Source organism: Telopea speciosissima, chromosome 5 (genome assembly GCF_018873765.1).
Source record: "Telopea speciosissima isolate NSW1024214 ecotype Mountain lineage chromosome 5, Tspe_v1, whole genome shotgun sequence".
Lineage (NCBI taxonomy): Eukaryota > Viridiplantae > Streptophyta > Magnoliopsida > Proteales > Proteaceae > Telopea > Telopea speciosissima.
The window spans coordinates 6,670,736-6,692,634 of record NC_057920.1 but is presented as its reverse complement, the minus strand read 5'-3'; the positions used below and the strand labels follow the sequence as shown (position 1 = coordinate 6,692,634).

The window sequence follows — 21,899 nt, the reverse complement described above, 5'->3', positions numbered from 1 at the left end:
TTCTAAGTTTAATAGAATAGAACACAAAAGATAACAAATAACTTGTCAAGTCACAGCAGTGCTCCAAGAACCCCCAAAAACTGAAAGAGAGCATGGACATACCCCCATTCCAGTCTATCACACGCCTTGGACATGTCTAATTTAATAGCAACCCATCCTAATTTAACCTTACAATAATGCTTTAAAAATCCAATAATATGAAGAATGCATAATTGTTGTTGAACAAACATAAGGGTGTATAGCCATATACGGGGATGCCTGCCAATACATTGGAGAGTATTTGCTTAGGCCCTAAAATTTGAAGTCTGGCTATTTTACACCGTGACCTCTCTATCCAACTGATAGAATAGGCACATCATCTGTTCACCCAACAATATTCAAAGTACACATATAAGAAACATTTTCCCTAACTTGGTTCTAACATTAATTTTTTTGGGTAGGGACCTTAGTTCTAACTTCTAACGTGATGGCAGATCTTCTAGCACTTGTAACATTAGAGGCTTGGGATGGGCAGGGCAAGGCAAGGCAACATCCTCTCGATGAATTTTATACAGCTTTTAGCTCTTACCCTGCAATGATTCCTATGTTTATCTACCTCAGAGATCAGGTTTTGGATTGTTTGGGATGATTCACCCTCTAGATTTTCAAAACCAAAATCTTGGATTTTGTATGGATTCTGAATATAAGAAGGAAAAAAATTTCTTAAGGGGGCAGTGAGAGGTATTAAACCATGTAATTAAGAACTAGGTTAACCTCTCCCTCTACATATGAACAACATTTACAAAGGCGGACAAAAGAAATTTCTTTTTGCAGCAAAAATTACTGAATTTTAAAGGATTCCAGGATATAAATATCTACAACATACAATAGAGGAGATAATACATGGAAAAAAAAGAAGGAAAGATTATACACGACAAAATTTTCATGTTTAGATAAACATGTACATGAACGCATTCACATGGATGCAAAATCCAGCTCTTCATCTGAATCAATCACATCTTTATAATTATAGTACGCATTCACCTGCACCAGATTGCATTTAGATGATCAATTTAAAGAAGCTTCTCATAGTATGAAGAGAGCTGAGTATTGTGCAAACACAGAAGTTCATATACCAAAAAGTATGCTTTGGTTCATAGACGAGAAGTACAATATCTGTACCTTTGGCCTTGGCATTACGGCTACAAAAGTACGGAAAACTGGCATATCAAATTCAGGGGGTTCCAGCACAATATATGCTCCCTGGTTCCTATACCTCTCCTCCGCTGCCTGCATAGCAGACAACAAATGTTAAGATGAATATTCCGACAGATTATCACAGTAATGCAATTAAAGCACACGATTAGTGTAACGATCCCATGAACTTGTGTCAAAATTATCTTTACTCTAGTTTTAGTTTCAGGGCCAAATTTCTCAATAAGATCCTAACCTAGTATCCAACAGAGAGCATGAGTTCAAGTCTTATTGCTCTGAAGTCAACCAGGCCAACTGAACATTCTCCGTTGGAATAACATACATAAGACCTAATGTCTCCAACATGGTAAAAATAACATTTGTTCAAAATGGCATTATAGGCATTTGGTTTTAAAGGAGTTGAATTCTGGTTCTCAAAGAAGCGAAGGAAATAATAATACTCCATGTGTGACATCTATATCTGGTGGCACATACAGTCAAAGTGTTCACTTTAGAAACTCCATATTGGTTCCTCGAATCCATTCATAATACCACAGAGCAAGATAGAATTTCAGGCCTAGCTGTGCTGGTTGACTTGTAGTTAGGGAAATAGAGACTCCTTCCATCCCTCAAAGACTGCCCGTGTTGGAGTTTTTCTACGTCCCAATTTGTTTTTCCATTACAACATTGGATACTTCAAAATTTTATTACTTTCCCATACTATTCTTAGCATGTTTAATGCATTAAGAGAGAGAGACTTCTGGTAGAGGCTTCGACAAAGTATCCATGCCCTACATGTAAAGGACTAGAGTACAAATCTGAGATAATATATCATCCTCTTTAGATCATGATTATTTCTAGAGTTAAATTTGAGTACACGTGATATTTGTCTTCCATATCAAGGAAATTTAATGAAACTATTGTAAGACACTGAGCATTTTTTTCCCTGAAACTATTTGTAAGACACTGAGCATCCACCATTACACATGTTCACCATGTAAAGGCCACCATAACCTGGTGCTGGTCCAGCCTATGTGGGGCGAGTTTGGAGAAGGTCTTAACCTTTGGCATTTTTTGCACAAAGTGGCCACTTTCAAAACTCGAACTCTGGCATTTGCCCTGGCAGCCTGAACCTTCTACCATTTCTCTACCATGTAAAGTTTCAAAAAATAAACAGCAAGAGACTATGGTGTATGGAATAGCACCTACAGAAGATCATTAATCTCAGAAGCCAATGTCTAGCATACAAGATCCATACATTGGTACTACGAATTACAATGCCCTACTTGCTTGTATGTGCCACACACACCATGACAGCTTATTTTCATCTACGGTCTACCTGCAGGGTAACTTTTAGAAGATGAAATGGTTATAACTTACTGATGCATTCCACTAACCTGTTTGGAGGACAGATTTGGGAAACTAACGCAAAGGACAGAATTGCAGTGACCCAGGTCTAGAGAACAATAGGGCAGAAATAGAGAAGATCGATAATTAAAGAACCAGCCAATGATGAGTTTGAGAAACTGGACAAAGGCTGGCCTGGCCTATACCTGCTGCACTTGTGGCTAAAACATCATAGAAAACCAACGGTTAAATGGTAACGATGGTTGACAGGAAACTTAAGAAAAACAGAAAACAGTAAGTTTCGAAAACAAGGATAACTCCAAAGTTCCTGTCCTAATGAACCTGCAAATTTGGACAAGTGTAGTCCCAATAAGGAGGAACATCTCAAAAATTGGGCTTGAACCAACGCTGGAATGGCTGAAATCTTTGATGGAAGTCTGACATCACAAGTTTTTTTTTTTTTTTTGGTAGGGGACAGAAACTACTGCTGCAGAGAATAAAACTGAGTAATAGAGCTAGTAAAAGATGGAGTGAATAATAACTGAACTAAGTCAATAGGAATGGAGGTAATAATGATAGAATCCAACCCACAAAATTAGAGTTTCGGAGTTCCTTGGTAGTCACCCACGCACTCCTTGTATAACTTGCTGAAACTGAGAATAAGTGGAAGGGAAGAAGGGGAAAAGAAAAGGGATATGACCTGGTTTCACCACCGAGGAATCACCACCTTGGGTTTGGTGCTGAATCACAACAGTAACTTGCATCTAATGAGAGTTAGCAAAAAAAAAACTTGCATCTAATGAGAGAACACACAATGTTTTTTGCCAAATCGGAGTGTAGATGCTACTTGCTTGTATTTATAAATTTAGAGACGGTGTTAGAAGAATAGCAAGTCTTGGCTACCAAGTAGCTTACAAAATAACAACTCAATAACATAACAACTTTCTAGAAAGAAGATCTATTTGCTAAAAAACAAAAAGGAAAGAAATAGAACAAAAATAGCAACTCCTAGATTGCTAATGGCTTAGCAACCAAATGTATTACAAAATATTTACTAGAATAAAGGAACTATCACAAAAGAGAAACTAAAGTAGTAGTAGATCTAACAGAATATTCCAGCCAGCAATCTTCGAGATAATCTCCCCTCCATGCAAATCACATGGGGCCCACTCAAATCTTCATTCAATCTTTTTGAAGGAAATCTACAAGTGCTGGTTGTGGGCCTCTTCTAGAACCAGAACCAGGTCTAGTTTTGGCCTGGTTCTTTTTCCTCCTACGCTGGTACTATTTGAGGCTTTGAGCTCTGCATCACTTACCCAAGATGCTGAGCATGAAAAGGAAGCAGATATGAAGAACAGGGACTTGGCATGGAGCTTGGCAACATGTCCATGCTGCCAATTTTTGCCTCTTATTTTTAAATGTTTAAGTTGTATAAACAACAAATACTAGTTGCATTTTTTATTTTAGTTTATGACATGCTAAATAGCTAATCATCCATTATGGAGACCAAGTGAGAATCCTATTAAAATGCAAGTTTGGTGCACATTTCTTAGGCATGCTATATCCTTTTTCCTCCGGTGGGGGGGGGGAGAGGGGTTAGTTACTTAATTAGTTTTGCTAAATCCTCCAAGACATAGGATTCTTTTCACCTCTTGTATGCATGAAGCCAAACTCATTTTTCACGCATCTTTTGCTTAAGGAGTCTTACAAGGCAACTAAAGTGATTAATAACAACGTCCAGTTAACCCATATCTACAAGTATCCTTGTAGTATTATGCGCAATATTAATAATTTATCATGTACATTTTGTGCCTATTCTTGGATAGGTATCCAGTTATTAGCACCCAAAATTTTGAAGGTAAGAAAATGGTCAAAACTTGTGTTGCACTGCTAAAACAAAAGTTGAGAAAGAAGGGCATGTAGTTTATCTCTCATAACAAAGATAATCGAAAGAAAAACCCAAATTAAGCATTAGAGAAGGGAAACAGAGCAAATATAGAAGGAAAAACCTGAAACTGTGGGTAATCAGGAGCACTGAAAAGGGTAATTAGCTTCCCAAACTCCACCACATGATCTATTGTGTATCCCTCCTGCATCCCTGAAAGACCTGGCCGTTTTTCCCTTGCATCAGGCCCTTCATGTGATCTTATAATCTGCAGTCCCAGCAAGAAACATCTTCACAGTTAGCATTGCAACTTCTAGTATTATTTGGAGCTGAAATCTTTTAATAGGATACAGAAAAGGAAATAAATGTTTCAAGATATGTAAGCTACAAAGAAAGAGAGAAAGAAAAAGTCCAAGTAACAAACGCACTTTCCATTGGGGGTGGGGGGCTCAAATCCTTCACGTGTTAAGAAAAAGCTCAATCTAACCAAAAAAAAAAATATTTGCATTTCTCAGCCTGCGCATGTTCACGCCATGGGAGCACTCACTTGCGCATTGACAGCCAAGTTCTAATACAATAATCATCTCTCTCCTCACAGGCTAGATCAGAACTTTCTGTTTATATATATCCTAATTTTTACCCAAAAATTCTACTGATCCAGGTGATATGATCCAGGTGATAAGATCCAGAATTTAACTATATAGCTCTCTCCCTTCTCAATTTAACCTTAAAATAAAGGTTCAGAAGACAGCTTCTCTAAAGGATTGGCCAGTACTATACTATTCTCTTAGCTTTTAAAAACAGATTATAGCACTTTGCCTCAAATTTAGCAGGATTCAAATTATGAAGCTGGAGAAGATCAGAATTTAATCTAATCCCTTCAAAAGTAGACTCTTTTGCATGGGCAGTAGCACTTCAAAGAATTTCAACAGAGAATTACGTAAAGAAGAAGGGTTATTGCTTAGCCAATGGATGTCGCATCTGTAAGAAAAAGGGAGCCTGCAGACATATCTCCATTGTGAAGTGGCACAGCAATGATCAGTTAATATATTGGCCTTGAAGTACATCAGGTCATGCCTTGCAACACTCAGTGCCCCCTTCCTTTAAGATATTGTTCGTAGGATCCTCTAAAACTAATTTCTTTCATTATGTTGGTCTTCTTGGTAAGAGTGAAATAGTCATATCTTTGTGGACAAGTACACAATATCTACATTTAGAAGTGGACAAGGTGGGAAATGTCATATTTCAACAGTCATACATCCCCAATGGGTTCAAGTGCATTTTGGTATGTTGGGCTTAAAGTTTTTTCATTAATGTATGATTTGAGCCTTGCCAATTATACTATTTATCAGTTTTAGTCAAATTTCAGGTTAAGTTTGAGTTGTCTCTGATTCATCTCTAGAAGCTTTAAGTTGAGAGCATCTCTTATTCCTCCCTCTTCAGGTTAGGATTACCAGCTTTGCTTGATCTTTGATGCCATCAAGGACACAGTTGTCAAGGTGTCACCTAGGCATCCAAACTCTTTCTTGGGTCCAAGGCGACAGCACGCCTTGCTGAGACTTATATGAGTTTTTACATTAATTAATGTTTATTGTTTTGATTTTTGATGAATTTGCTTTATTATATCCTATGCTTTGTTTATTACATGCTGATTTTCTCAACTTAGGTCATTACTATCATAATTATATCATATTGTGACCTCTATGTTGCATATAAGCATAATTATATAAAATTATCACTGTTATATTACATATAGTCATATAATGCATGTGTAGGGCTTAGACGATGCGTAGGCAGACGCCCCTCCAATGCCTTAGGTTGCCTGACAACTATAGTCAGGGACCTTCTTCAATTATCTAAAGATACCCAACACTTTGTCAATCCAATGACATTAGAAAAGAGAAGGCCAAAATGCTGGTAAATTATCAGTTTAAGATGAGATATTGTTAGAACAAACACCAACCAAAACACGAACAAAAACGAAAACAGAGCAAGATGAAATGGAGATTTAGTTCACACACCAGTATGGTGTGCTACGTCCACGGGCGAAGGCAAAGATACCCAACACTTTGTCAATCCAATGACATTAGAAAAGAGAAGACCAAAATGCTGGTAAATTATCAGTTTAAGATGAGATATTGTTAGAACAAACACCAACCAAAACACGAACAAAAACGAAAACAGAGCAAGATGAAATGGAGATTTAGTTCACACACCAGTATGGTGTGCTACGTCCACGGGCGAAGGCAAAGATGTTTCACTATGTAAATCGGAGAAAGTTACAATGGAGATCTTGCAAGAACACCCAAAACGGCGCTGCTTCACTCTCCCAGATACCCTAAATCGAAAACCCCAAAATTCTCACACACATTACAACAAAGCAGGTAAAGAATATAAATACTCCTCCATCGGATCGGGCTGATTCATCGGGTTGCCACCAAAAATGTCGGAGCAGGTCATTCTTTGAAACGGGTCTAAGAATTCGAGACATACATAACAAATATTTATTTACCAAAGTCAAACATTTCGGAATGAGTCCAACTATCTATATAAATACTCCGGGCAGAATCGAATTAAAGCTTACTGAAGGTTCTTGTACCACTTTTGCATGAAGAACTACGATACTTTCTGACCATTCTAAGTGTAACTCCTACAAAGCCTAGCAGTGGAATGCCTAATAGGCTCAACACCTATTCTGCACTTCTCTTTTTTATCTTTTCAGTGCCTATTTACTTGCTTAACTTTTCTTATATACGTCCAAAATATTTACCCTATCAATAACCCATGTTAGGACTGTAATATACTAACACCTACTAATTCTTTCAACTAATTGTTTATAATACCCATTTTAGAAACCCATGCCTATAAACCAGCCTTTAACATCAAGATTTTGAAGTCTAATGCTTTAAAAGAATGATCCTCGATCTTCAATCCATCCTATTTCCATGTTCCTTGATCAAGTATCCAAAAATTTCAATAAGTTGGAAAAGGTGTGTTTATCATGTTTCAAGAACAAGGTAAGCTCATCCAACTCGCAATCAGAAATAAGTACAATAGTGAGTTCCTTTAGTAGTTATACTTTCATGCATACACGATCAAGTTTTCATGGTTTTGTCAACTTTTAAGCTTAACTCTTCACTGATCAATACGGTTAGTTGTTCAAGTAGTCAATAATGAGCATCACGATGCAAATCAGGTAAATTTAATTTGGAAATCTTGTTTGGAACCATACCTTTAACTGGTACTTCTTTAGGAACTCTTCAGTGCAGTCAGGACCCCATAGTAGACCAATGCCTCTCTCTTTATTTGGAGAAAGACCAGGGTCCATTGATGGATCTGACCACATCACATCACCAGGGATCAAATTCAAACCTTCCCATGGAGGATCGAGAACTGATCTCCTTGCTTTGGATAATTCATCCAATGAACCAAGTGCGAGAGAATTCGCTTGTTTCTTTAAAACCACTCTGGGACCCTTCTTTCCCTTGGTTCTCTTTGATGGTGTAGCTGCCATGGAGCGGAAGAGCCCTCTGTGACTAGTAAAAACACGGCCAGCTATAAGAGAGGCCAATGGGAGCCCCTTAAAGCATCCTAAACATTTTCGGTAAACATGTTCCCCTTGGTCTCCATATTTTTTCATCACCTCTTGCTCAAAACCATAAACAGAGGTGCAATATTTTGATTCATGATTCCCACGGAGGAGAAACACTCTGTTTGGCAAAAAGACCTGTGAACAGGGAGAGGTTATTCAGAAGTAAACCTCGAACAAAAGAGTTGGAGTGCATATGCAAATGCATTTAGTTCGTTTCCAATAAACAAGATATATCTTTGACAAAGAATCAAAAGAAAATCTTTAGATGCTATTTGTCCATTCCATTTCTTTTCTTTTCTTTCCAAATTTACAGAAAAAAGATGGAACCAAACATTTCGGCCAGTAACCTCAATTTGCTTACAGAATCAACTAAGTAAATGAAGTTACAAAGCTATGAAACAAATCGATAGGTCGTACTTCAGAAGCAAAGGAGTGAAATCCCATATTTTTCTTATAAAAAAGAACCACAGAACACATATGAAAGATCGAAAAGTGAGTATCAAAACGTCAGAAGGAGAGAAACCCTACCTTCCAAGCCAATAAGAGCAGGAATGTCTCAAGACCCCAAGCTCCTCTATCAACATAATCACCATTAAACACGAAGAAGCGATTGTCAGAGGGAAACCCAGCATCCCGCAAAAGGAAAATCACGTCATGTAGCTGCCCATGAACATCACCGACGACAACGGCACTAGAGTCTTCCCCACATCCATCAATTCTGACGCAATTGGGTTCATTAAGCAGGATATTTAACGCCGAGCGAACCAGAGAATCGAAAATGGATACAGATAAGACAGAGGAAAAATTCGAAGGTGCAATGTTCTTCGATGACCACTCAAAGGTGAAACTGAGGTCCTGAACCCAATCTAGAGTTAGCTTCCCGTCGGGTGGCCATGAGAGAGGGATCTTGGAAGGTGGTCGAGGTGAATCTTCTACGGTAGTGGCGATATCGTCCGGTAAAGAGTTCTCATCTGAACCAGGTTTTAGGTTTGGAGCTGGAGAAGAATTTGTAGTGGTCGTTGTTGAAGTAGGAGATTCTGATTGCGACAACATAGTTCGCTAGCTTCTGGTTCTTTGGGAAGAAAGATCCTAACTGTTACTTTAGCAGTATATTGAAGAACTGAAGAAGATCTCTTGCAAAATAATTTATATAAAATTTCGTATTGGATTTTTGCAGCTACTTCTAACCTAGAAAATCCAACAAATGAATAAAGAAACTTCTCATGTACAGTTGGATTTTTGGTAACAGCTTTTTAAAATTTAAAGGTTGGGGAAAGGCTGGCACACCGCCGGTATACCGTAAGCTAGCACCATTTGTATTTATCTTTTCTCATTTGAAATGACTTCTTTACCCCTCATGTATGATGTTCCACCCGATTTATCTATGGATCCGACTCCTCTACTTCCGCCTGCCCGGTACCTCCTTGCACCCCCACGGCCGACACACAAGCACAACGGAAAGTACCACCTTACCCCCGCTCAGGCAGGAGTAAGCCGGTACATTCTGCCTTGCTTGTGTGTGGGACGCACACGGCAGTAGGGGAAGGCGAAAATAGAGGAGTCGAATTGTATATCTATTGTTGTTGGCTGCTAGTTTACTGCACACGGACAGTTCCAAGCATTCTACTCTCCTATTTTCCAATGCAATATATCTACTTTCCGAGTGGTTGCACAGCGTAGCGTAGTCCTTGAGCTCCGAGCGGGGTGTCTCTGCTATTAATGTTGGAGGCAGAAATTCTGGTACGCCCATGGTCAACGGTTCACCCATGAATCTATATATTGATCCCATGCATTCATTGTAGGTAACCACATGATATGATGATATTATCTCACACTGTATATGGTAGGGGTGAATCAGGGTTTTTCAAAACAGCAGTCCAACCCTAAGTCCTCTTAGTTCAGCCCAAGTCCAAGCCGACCCCGCCCTAGGTGGGGTTGAGATATCTCAGCCCAGGAGCAATCATGTCAAGCTCAGCCCAACCCAGCCCGGCCCTGATTGACCCTGATTGGGCTGGGGTAGGCCGGGTTGACCCTGATTGACTCTATTTTTGTAACCCTAATTGACCCTTCTTTTTTTCCATTTGCATTGTCGTATGCATTAAAAAAATGAGAATCATGTGATTGAGTATTGGTTTGTTTCATACTCAATTGACTATAAGATTTTTCTTTGGGTTAAAAAACTTAGTCCAAACTTAAAATTTTAAACACTTTCATTCAATAGATAATTAGACTGTTTTTTTTTTTTTTTGGGTAAACCAATAAATAATTAGATACTAAACAAAAATTGTAATATATAAACACTAAATTGTAAAGCATAAACTAACACAAGGTCAGGCTGGGCCGGACACAGCCCAAGACCTTAACCCTGACCCAACTCGACCCAAACCATCCTCAAGGTTGAAAAATCCAGCCCAGATCCTACTCAGGTTTAGGGTGGGCTAGGGCGGGCTTTGGGGTATGGGATCCATACCCTATGGATGGTGTGAGATTGGGTGATGTAGTTACCCGCCAGGGAGTGGAACCTGATTCCCCATTCAAAAGCAATGATAGCAATATATGAAGGAATTCGCTTCACTGTAGCTTAAGGAAAACTCGGTCTTTTATGATATGAGAATAATTATGCATAATAAGGGCTCGTTATGACGGAGCTGTATTATATGATCCAACAGCTCTAATGAACCTAATCCAATAGTTGAAATCTCCAATCCTTCCTCTAGTAGTTTGTTTCTTCTCCTCTGGTGAATATCTAGCTGCAGATATGATTGCGAGAACCACAAGAAAAAGGGAAGTTTCTCTCTTCAATTGGTTATGAAGTTTAGTTGATAAATTGGAGTCTATGATATTTGTGGGATTGCTGAATCAGTTGGGAAACATTCAAGTTGAGAGTAGATATTAGAAACCTACTTCTTATTGTATTTTCCTATTGTTTGTCAACCTTGTGGTGAAGTATCTAACTAAAAGCCTATGCTATTAGGTGGAGATGCCCAAGACTATATGAAGACATCCAATGTCCCGAACTTAAGTAATGTAGGATTATTTTCAACACTATCCCTCACGTGTAGCTTAAGATATCAAGTGCAGGCGCCCAAGGGTATATGAAGATATCCAAGGTCCAAGATTTCACCGATGTTGAACTATTCTCAACACCTTGTGAATTGAGGTCTCCAACTCCAATCAATTTTGATCAAACCCAGTCAAGTATAGAAATGACGACTCTACTTAAAACATTTTTCCATCCACCACAATTTCTCTTTAAGAGTATTTTACAAGAGAGAGGAAAAAGATTTTTTCCTTGTTTGGTTGAACAATGAAGGAATTCTTCCCTTTTCTTGTGAGACAAGACATTAAGTAATCCCATGCCAAAGTTTGAAAAGCTCTCTATCAAAGACGATGCAAGGATGCATAATTCTTCTTAATTGAGAGATCTATACACCATCTGCGTGTATTGGCATCTCCCTTGTCAAGCCAATGGACGCAAAATGGAGTGAGTGCCTCACAATTCTTATACATGGAGGGTCCACATGGTCAGGGGAGAGAGAGAGTGTTTGAGAGGGTATGTGCATCAGTTTTCCTATTCTTTTTTAAGGGAAACGGTTGGGCAAATCGCCAAGGTGCTCAACATGTGTCATCCTCTCTACTTCCCTTTTGAAAAGACCTCATTGCCCTCCTTTGTCCAACTCTGTGATTGGTGTGTGCTGCTAGCTTATCGAAAACTGGCAGTATTTTTAAAAGATTAAATATTTCAAGTTCGCATTATCCCTCCCTATTGTACGAAGTTGCCCTTGCCCATTGAAGTCACATCCAACAACACTGAAGCTAAGGAATCTTTTCATCATGGGTGAAGAGAAACTCGGTCCATTAATAAAATAAGAGAAGTATCGTAACACCTAAAACACTCTTTTAGCTGGCTAATTGGCATCCTGGTGGGCCTGGGTTTCGCAATCCTTCATTTTCTAATACGGGCTGAACGCCTTAAACTATTGGGTTGTGCCTGCTTGGGCCTCCAGATTAATAAAGCACATGAGAGATTGATATGGAAATTGACATCTAATGGTATTTTCTTTAATACTCAGTTTTTTTTCATCTACCAGTGAGATCTGACCCTTTGATTGGAATAAGGCTGAGTTGTTGTTGTTGTTGTTGTTGTATTTCATATGAGCAAGTTGGCAATTTAACATGCAAAATAATTTTTCTTATAAACAATACCAAAACCATAACAGTAGAATGATATCATTAAGAGCTAAGCTTTGATGGCATATTGTCCATGTAATCATTTTAACAACTGTGAATTTTTTAAGTAATGATTGGATTAGTGGGAGACTGAATTAGGTCACCCTTCCATATCACATAAGAGGTAAGAGCATTTAGAGGCATTTTATGACAAAGGTGGCTATGCATTGTTAAAGGAAGTACTCTATATGGGGCAAAGAAGAATCAAAAATGATTTCGTTCATCAATAATAAATAATGGGAAGTAGTTTCCAGTCTGGGAGTGTGGCCTACGTCAATACTCTCATCCTTCTATTCATTTTCTCCTCAAAACAAAGAGGCAAAAGTGTCTTTTCAAATGGAGAGGGGAGAGATAGACTCATGGGAGTGTTGGCATAGGCCACACTCCCGAACATAGTTCTTTTTTCCATAAATAATAATCAAAAGTATTTTCTTATTATTTTGAAAAGAATACATATTCCATTGATGAAAATGTATGAAGCATGATGCGACCTTTTATTACTAATACTCATTTTGGGAGTAAAGAAAAATTTTCCTTTCCCCATGAATTGGACAATATTTTGCTACTGCCTTTACTTATGAGTCTATCTCTCTCCTCCCCGTGAAAGGACAACTTTATCCTTTGTTTGAGGGAGAAGAGAGAGAGAGAGAGAGAAGGAGCATTAGGGTAAGTCACACTATCAGAAGGCAGAGAATCACATTTATGTCCCTAATTTGATATATATGAAACTTGGGAAAAAAGAACCGTCTAGGAGTGCATGTTTTGTGCTCAAACATATGGAAGTTGAAATGACCATCCCGCCTCGCATGGAATATGCAAATAACATCCCACTTGATGCTTTCACTCGCTTTCCCATTGCCCTCTCCCCATACGCAGGAGCAACGCTCTCGAATAGAAAACGTTTCCCAATAAAATTTATCGGAGAGGGTTTGCTGAGCAAGTGGCATAGAGGAGCACACCAATTCAATAAGTTGGAGCAAAATAGTATCATTCATTAGAAGGCAACGAGGGCATTTCATGTGAGGAAGAAAGAGATAGACATAGAGGTTCTAGCTAGCGTACCCTACCCAAAGGGCGACCAAGAGAACCTTTTCCCATAACTTATCCAACAAATAACCCCTCAAGGACCAGGACATCCATATATCGGTGTAAGTTTTCTTCAATATGAGAGAAGAGAATCAATTGATAGGAATCACATCCAACCACCAAAACCTTTGGATTAAAAGATTCTCTCTTAACCTTACATGAAATAAATCTGATCTTCAACACTAGAGGGTCAAAGGTTCAAATTTCTTAACCTCCAACTCAGATGTCATCATCTATGCACAGAAGTAAAACCCAAAAAACTTGGGAAAATTGGACTTGGAATTCAAATATTTGGGCTAAAAGGCTCTCCTCAGTCTTCCCTCCTTTTTTCGGACCTTGATCCTCTACTGTCGAGTTGTCCGGCAAGATCCTACTACCAAGACATAGCAAGACAGTAAATGACAACCTTACCCTTGCTCAAGCGCCTTACCCAAGTGGGGGTAAGATGGTCATTTATCACCTTGCTATGTCTTGGCAGTAGGGTCCTGCCAGCCCTGCCGGGCAGCTCGGCAGTAGAGGATCCAAATTACCTTTTTTCTTTGTTGACAAGTCTTTTGGGCTCTGGGTCAACCTGATACTCTTAATTTGTGGTGACAAAAAAGCGGCTAGGGAACTTTTCCATGGTTTCCTTCACATTTGCCATGTGGAACTCTTGTGACGTGCCACGTAAGAAGAGGTTTTTGGACACGTTAGCTTTTGCCTTACACACGTAGTGGAGTGTGGGCTTCACTTGTCACAGATTCACAGCCCATAAACTACGTGTTTTAAGAGTTTAGTTTCTAACTCGGTATATAATAGTGGAGGTCTAAGGGTGTTAATTTTAAACCGAAATTGTTCAATAGAAATTGAATCGAAACGTTTAGTTCGATTTTGATTAGAAAAAAATATAATTGGTTTGGTTTCGCCTTTGAATCGATAAATTGTGGTTTTAAATTATGGGAAGTAGTTTTTTGTTTGGTACTTTGGCCTAAGTTAGCAATCTCATTTGTTTATCTGTCTCCACTTCAAAACAAGGTAAAGATGTTTTTTCATACAGGGAGGAGAGAGATAGACTCATGGGAGTGCTGGCGTAGGCCACACTTCCAGACAGAGTTCTTTCTTCTTTAAACTATTTAAAAGTGAAATAAGTTACAAACTGAAAAAAATTGATTAAATAGAACAACTAAATCGTTAAATTGAAAAATCGATTAAATCATATAAAGCGATTAACTAAGGCTGCTTTGTTATGGTGTTCGGTATGATTTTTTCACATATTTATAAAAAATTGAAATCCCAATTTCATTTGAAATAATAAAATAACTTGAAATCAATTTCAAGTCTTTTTTGTGCTCCACTTTAATAAGCATAGGCTAATAATTGAGGGTGTCCTTTGACATGTTTAAAAATAAATGAAAGCTTTATTTTACCAATACCATCGCTACCACCACCACCAACTTTCCATCCCCACCCCTACCCTCGCTCGTACCGCCCTCTCCCAAAGAAATATATAAAATATATTCTCAGAAATTGAATTATAAAATGAATTTCTTATTCTTGAAATGTTTTAAATTGATGCAACCAAAACAATTTCAATTTCTTGAGCAAGAAATCTATTTGTTTACTATTTCATAAAATCAGCTCTTAACTGAGCCGATGAAGTGACTATTACTCGGTTTAGGAACTTGAAACTAGGGGTGTAAATGAATAGCTGAAATCCATTTCCGTATCCATGTTCGTATCCGTTTGGCACTATCCGAATCTGTCCGAAAGCTAAACGGATAAGCTATAGCTATCCAAAAAGCTATATTTACATGTAAACGGATAAAATATCTGATTCGTATCCGTATCCGTTCAGCACTATCCAAATCCATCCAAAAGCTAATCGGATACGGATGCGGACATAGCACTATCCGAGCCAAATCCGATCCGTTTACATTCCTACTTGGAACCAAGTAGTAATTGATTCGATTTTCAATTTCCATCCATTACATCATAAATCAAATCAAACCACACCATTTAACAACCTTAAGTCGAACATTATAGAAATTAAATTTTTTAAAAACTTTAAGAAGGTGAATAGTAATATTGTTGCAATTGTCAATTGAAATAGTAAAATAACTGAGGATGATATTGAAATTGAAATCAATTTCAAGTCTTTTTTGTGCTCCACTTTAATAAGCATATGTTAATAATGGAAGTAAATATGTCCGTTGACCTGTTTCAATATAAATGAAAGCTCTATTTCCCCAATACCATCACTACGACCACCACCATTTCCCATCTCCACCCCCACCCCTTGCTCCTACCGCTCTCTCCCAAAGAAATATAGAAAATATATTCTCAAAATATAAATTATAAAATGAATTACTTATTCTTCAAATTTTTTAAATTGATGTAATCAAAACAATTTCAATTTCTTGAGCAATAAATCTATTTGTTTACTATTTCATAAAATCAGCTCTTAACTGAGCCGATTAAGTGACTATTACTTGGTTTAGGAACTTGAAACCAAGTAATAATTGATTCGATTTTCAATTTTCATCAATTACATCATAAATCAAATCGAACCAAATCATTTAACAATCTTAAGTCGAACATTCTAGAAATTTTATTTTTTTTTTTTTTAAAACTTTAAGGAGGTGAATAGTAATATTGCTGCAACTGTCAACCCCACCCTAGAAATTAAAACAATGGATTTACCAGTATTCCCCTTAACCCTACCTAATTCGACGACAACATTTACTTAAACTAATACAAAAAATGAAAGTGAAGTAAGAGGTTGATGGACAACCCTAGCTGACTTAGATACTATTTTTTTCAATATTTTCCTGCTGCCGACCATGTAGGATAGGATGGGCCTTCCTCTGTTTCCTCCTTAACCTCTTCTTCTACCTTTAAATAAAAGGTTAAACCTTTCACTAATTTAACACTAATTGTCATAATCAAAGTTAAGCTAAAAAGTTTTCCCTTCCCAATACAAAATTCTCTTAAGAGATGATAGAGTCAACATTGTTAAACTAACAACAAAAATTAAATTAGCCACTTTCCTTCATACTTCTCCTTTTTATTCTCCTCTGTAATCACATTTCTTATAACATTAATTTAACAATAAATCTGTTCATGTCCACGTTGTAAAATTCGTTCACCTTTCTGTAAATTAAAGACTTTTTGTCCAAAACCCAACCAATCTTCCCCGTATCTTCGTCCCCTTTTATGATCTCACCTTCCACCATTCTTTATATCTGTGTATAAAAAGTCCATTAGGAGAGACTAATAGAGCTCTGTTTCATGTTTACTGCAAATGGGTCAGTCTGAGATGAGCTTAAACAAGGTTGGGAAGAGATGGAATCGGACGAGAGGTTTCCGGCTAAGCCCTCGGAGGTTCTCTGTGTATCGGTTGCGTGTGAGGTTTCTGTACTTCATAAGGCTCTTAAACAGGTGGAAATCTTCATATGGGCAAGCCATAGGTTCCTTGAAGAAAGGCATCACTAGGTGCAGTGGTTGCAAGAAGAGCAGCAAAGCAGTGGCAGTAGTGGAAGAAGGAAGCTTTAATGGTGGTAATTGTAAGTTGAGAAACTATGGGAGATCAAATTCTTTCTATTCAGAAGCTATTGCTGATTGTTTGGAGTTCATCAAGAGGTCCTCTGTTTCTATTGATGATAACCCAGTTGTTCAGAGATGAGAAAAACTGGTAAAAATCACATATAGAAATGTTTATATGTAGTTATTGAAGTATTATTTTTGTTGGGTTTGTTTAATTTTCTGTGTTTGATCAATTCAAAGAACCCCTGTTCTCAAGGTTGAGACTTTAGAGCACTATTGATCTCTGAGTGCAACTCTTGTCCACCTTAATTTTGTTTTACAGGAAAAAATCCGAAATGAGGATTTGTTTCACTGGGTTGTGTTAATTTTTCTTTCTTTCTTGCTTCCTTCTTTCCTAGATTCCTTGAAGTCTCTGTAGAAAATTATGAAGAATGAGAAGAAGAAAAAAATAAATTTCTCTTCCGTGTGGATGGAATAACTGAAGTATTTTCAAACTGGTTTAGCGGAACCTCTCCCTGCGTTGAGAGATCTTCTCCTGGTTTCGCTTCTTATTCGGTGCCGTTAGAATATTTGGATTTGAAAATTAAGAACCAGAAAGGCAAAGGTGAAAGACAGCGAAGATTGACAGTCTTTCTTTGTATTATTATTAGTTCTGTAGGGGCACAAGGAGAGTTTAATTAAGAACGAAGAGAGGAAAATCAACATTGTTGGTGAGAAGTGAGTGAACCGTTATACTTCACTAGGATAGTGACAGAAAGAAAACCATTTATTATTTATTGATTTATATATTTAATAATTGGGTTATAATTACTAAAAATCAAGATTTATATATATTTTGCATATAAGCCTATATGAATTATGAACTCAATTTAAGGTGTTAGATTGAAGTTTATATATTTATTAGGGGGAGAGAATGATACTTGGTACGCGTGGCCACTGCACTAGTCATTTTGCTACCCATGTGTTTGGGCGTAGGGAGTGTGACCAAGTAGCCTTTTTTTTTCTTCTATTAATTATATTAATTTTTTTATAAGTATTTGATAAGTGGCAGATAGCCAAATCAATAAGAGGGAAAAAAATTTGTTCATAGCAATCGCTAATCAGCCTCGATTTGATGTTAAGGATTGAGTAGTTTATCAATCGATTTCAGCTTAGACTCTAGACTAAGATGTGTTAAGGGTCTAAGTCAGCTTCATTGAAATTAACCGAGACCAGTCGATTGACACCCTTAAGGGTCTGAGTCAGCTTCATCAAAATTGACCGAGACCAATCAATTGACACCCTTAGGCACAATAGAAAGGATTCTAGATACGAGAGCATTCCAAAATATTAATATGAAATTGCAACAATGGTTGGTGAAGTCTCATCATCATCACCAATTTGTTATGTGGTGAAATTAATAGCCAAGGGTGGGTTCATGTGATGAAGTATGCCCCATGCTGGCTCATCTCCATGGTCTAATTTCAGCCAAAGATGAATAATAGAAGTGATTTAAAAGTGGTTTATAAAAAACAAAAAAGATAACAAAGTATGCATATATTGAGGACATTTTGGTTATAGCTTCCTCCTATATATATTTTTTAAGGATATGTCAATAGAACAGTAAATAATGTAGCTCACTCTATGGCTAAATTTGGGTTAGGGAGTTCCTCTTCTCTTAGTTTCTCCTCCTACTAGAAAGTGATGTATTCGTAGATCTCCTTTCAACTTAATGAATTCCTTATTTACCCTTTCCCCCCAAAAAAAAAGCCACATATGAAAAATTGCTTGCTCAATTGGTTGGTGGCTTGCCAGAGTCCATGCCCCAGGATGTCACAAGATCGACTCTAAATCTCTTGTAACTATAGTTAAAATCCTATTACGCAATCAAAAAAAAAGAAAATAACCACCTTGATCTTCATGGGGGGCAGTACAAGTGAGCATTTACATCACAATTGTACCTAACCAATTAAATTGATGGCAAGGTTATGATAGCTTGCCAACACTTTGGACCACCATTTATCACCTAGCTTTGTCAAGGAAGAGGAAAACAATAAATGATCATGATCATTGAACTAATGAATGAGAATTATGAATTCATGATTGGACTAATGAATGAGAATCATATGTTTGAGAACAGGCAATATTGTGAAAAAAATCAATGAATATGGTACTATATGCAGAAATAAAAAATCTCTCAATACTAAGATTAAAGTAAAAATGTGATTGATAATGCTCAATTAGAATGAAAATAGGACCTAATTGAACCAATAAACCACGGAAAAACTCATACCTAAATTGAAAATCCATTGTACAGATGTGAAAGAATATGAGAAAAGTTGCAACATGCTCTAATACCATGTGAATTAAGGATGTAAATGGATATTCGAAAATTCAAAACTCGATTTGCATCCGTATTTATTTAGAGGCATCTGTATCTGTTTAGGGTTATTCGGATTCAAAATTAGAAAAACTAGAAAAAATATATTTGATCTGAAAAGATATCCAATTAAAATAAAAAATTAAATAGCTAATAATCCCGAGGGTTTTTGAAGATTTGACAAATTTTAGAGAATGAAGAAAAAAGAATCATGAGACTAAGACAACTAAAAGACAATTACAAGACATGAATTGAGACGAATCATATCATTGGGGAGGAAGATCCGAGTTACACAAGTTAGGGAAATAAACAGATAATTAAAAATCTGAATTTGATTTGCATCCATATTCAGATAAGAGGACGAAAGGTCTCTTAGGGTAATCGATGTACGGCTATTATCCCAACACATATCTTAATAGCTATTGAGCCATGTGGAACACCAAAAGCAAGAATTTTGCCAGAGTTTTGGGAGGTTAGACTAGATAAAGAGACTCCTTTCAAGACCTTCTAGTGAAGGGTTTTATGAGCTTGAGCTAAACCTTCTAAGCGTTCAATGGGCTTTGGATGCTGATAAATTGTTAATACTAAAATCCGTGACTTTTTGCTTTCTTTGGGACTCATAAAAGGATTTGAGCTCTCACAGGACATGCTTTGGAACTTGAAATTTGTAGCTTGGATAACAAGGATTCTCTCAAAGAGTTATTCTTTCTTGCTTTTGATAAGAACAAAAAAAAAACCCATGCAATAAAAGTAGTACTGAGTTTTCCTTAAGTCATGGTGAAGGTGAATCCTTGACTGTAGCTTTTGGATGAGCGAAAGAGGGTATCCGGTATTAGTAAAGGATATTATCCACTTCATTCAATAGGGAGGATGTTTTAAGGAATCGTTATCTTTTCCTGTCCGCGATAGGATCGTGTTTTCCCCTCACATGGGGGTGCAAAATGACGACCTTACCCCCTGCCCGCACACAATGCCTGGGCGAGGTTAAGTCATCATTTCACGCCCCCCATGTGAGGGGACAGCACGGTCCTGTTCGGGCAGCGGACAAGAGAGGAAAAAAATTCATGTTTTAAAACCCTTGGATGGTGGCTGAACCCTTCCCATACGCACGATGAAAGAAAACTCTCTCCAAAACCCTAAAAGTAAAAGAAAAAATTCAATCTTTTTTTAAAATAGAACAATGAAACCCATGGTCGCCTTGGAGCTTACCCTGAAGTGAGCAATCGTCTACTCAAAATTACTTTCCACATTCCATTATATATAGTTATTAAAAAAAAAAAAAAAACTCATTCCTAGAAAAAGGCTTTCCATTTTTAATGACTCTTTAATCTCTATAATGCATTTGTAAATTTGAACCGTTGCTTTTGTTGGTAAATGTCAATAGAACAATGATTTAAATGAGAGGCCTCATATCTTACCAACCGACCCTCATATATAAAATTTGACCGTCCATCTCTTAGAAACAAAGCTCTTCTTTCCCTAAAAGAAAAAATAAAAAAAATACTTTATATCCATATTGCATGAGCCAAATAGCTGAAATTTGCCGGAGGAAGTGGACAACTCTACTTGTATCGTTCTGTACCTCATCTTATTTTTTTTTATTTGAAGATTCCTTTTCTTGGTCAGAAAATGTTTTAAAGCTCAAAAAAAAATGGATTGGGAGTAGAACCGAATTTTAGGTTGTCGGCCTTGGCCACGTACGGTAGGAGACCACAGTCATATTAGTGGGGAATTTTTATCACCTGTGGTTCCCCTGTCTAGTACGGTTTTCTAGTGCCTCTAATAAAAGGGGGTGGACCCCATCTGGATAGTGTGTTTGATCAGGGAATGAAATTATCATTTCAGCCCCCCTATGAGAGGAATTGCACAATCGTACCAATCAACGAATCTCAGGGGATAAAGGTTCGTTTAGTGGATCCCACACATGGTGCAAATGGATTTAAATCCTCTCCAATTCCTCCAATGGTATAGTGCGATGTCGTTCGGAGTAGAAAATTCGACACTTAGCAAGTGCGATATCCAACTGTCCAAACTCATTGACCCAGTTTTTTTTTAAGATGAAAAAAGAAAATATCGATCAGGACTGACTGATCGATACCCTTATTACAATCATAGAGTTCAACTCAAGTCAGGTTGGTATCAACCTAGCCCAGCCCAATCACATTTAGGGTTGACCCAACCTGGTCCAAATGAGTACATTTTCTCAAACAAACCGGCTTGAGTCATACCAGCCCTATTTAGATGTACTAATTTAATTTTTTAAAACAAAATAAGGGTAAATATGTCTGATCCAGACCGATACAGATCGATATCGATCCTGATACCAATTAGTAACACTTATGAAAGAAAATGGATAGATGTTATCAACTATATGTACTTAAGGTTACATACATGGGTAGGTGATCCAGAATCTAAGGTTGCCTTTGATATGCATTCCTAAAATGCATTTTAGTTTGAATTTTGCATTCCTATTCTTATCTTTTTATAATGTGTAATTGACTTAGAATGCATTTCAAGAATGCAACCACGCACAACCTACCGGCCATGTTTGATTCTGACCGTCCAGAATAATGTTTGAAACTAATGTTACTCTTAATAAAGAAAGCCAGGGGTTCAACTCAGGCGCAAATTACGGCTCGACTTTGAACCAAATTGAGTGGCTGGACAGAGTTGGGCTCATTTTGTTTCAAATTTAATCTATTCCC

The 21,899-nt window shown here is 37.5% G+C and overlaps 1 protein-coding gene across 4 annotated transcripts; it reads right to left on the bottom strand.

Moving 5' to 3' along the window:
- Positions 1-927: 927 nt before the first annotated feature.
- Positions 928-9,150, bottom strand: LOC122661111 (serine/threonine-protein phosphatase 7-like). 4 transcript variants are annotated; one of them, XM_043856427.1, is made up of 5 exons: positions 8,526-9,150; positions 7,636-8,132; positions 4,530-4,674; positions 1,162-1,269; positions 928-1,023 (listed from the first exon to the last, which is right to left on the bottom strand). In XM_043856427.1, the coding sequence occupies exons 1-5, from the start codon at positions 9,048-9,050 to the stop codon at positions 955-957; spliced, it is 1,344 nt and encodes a 447-aa protein (XP_043712362.1). In that variant the 5' UTR covers positions 9,051-9,150; the 3' UTR covers positions 928-954. The 4 variants fall into 4 exon arrangements, 2 of the variants coding, with proteins under 2 accessions (XP_043712362.1, XP_043712363.1); XR_006332830.1 differs by lacking the exon at positions 1,162-1,269 and having other exon boundaries at positions 4,530-4,618; positions 7,638-8,132; XM_043856428.1 differs by lacking the exon at positions 1,162-1,269.
- Positions 9,151-21,899: the final 12,749 nt, after the last annotated feature.

Coding starts and splice junctions, on each gene's coding strand:
- LOC122661111 (XM_043856427.1), bottom strand. CDS start 9,050: ATGTTGTCGCAATCAGAATCTCCTACTTCAACAACGACCACTACAAAT. Junction 4,675..7,635: donor AAGAAGTACCAGTTAAAGGT/ATGGTTCCAAAC, acceptor GCTGGGACTGCA/GATTATAAGATCACATGAAG. Junction 1,024..1,161: donor CCGTAATGCCAAGGCCAAAG/GTACAGATATTG, acceptor AATCTGGTGCAG/GTGAATGCGTACTATAATTA.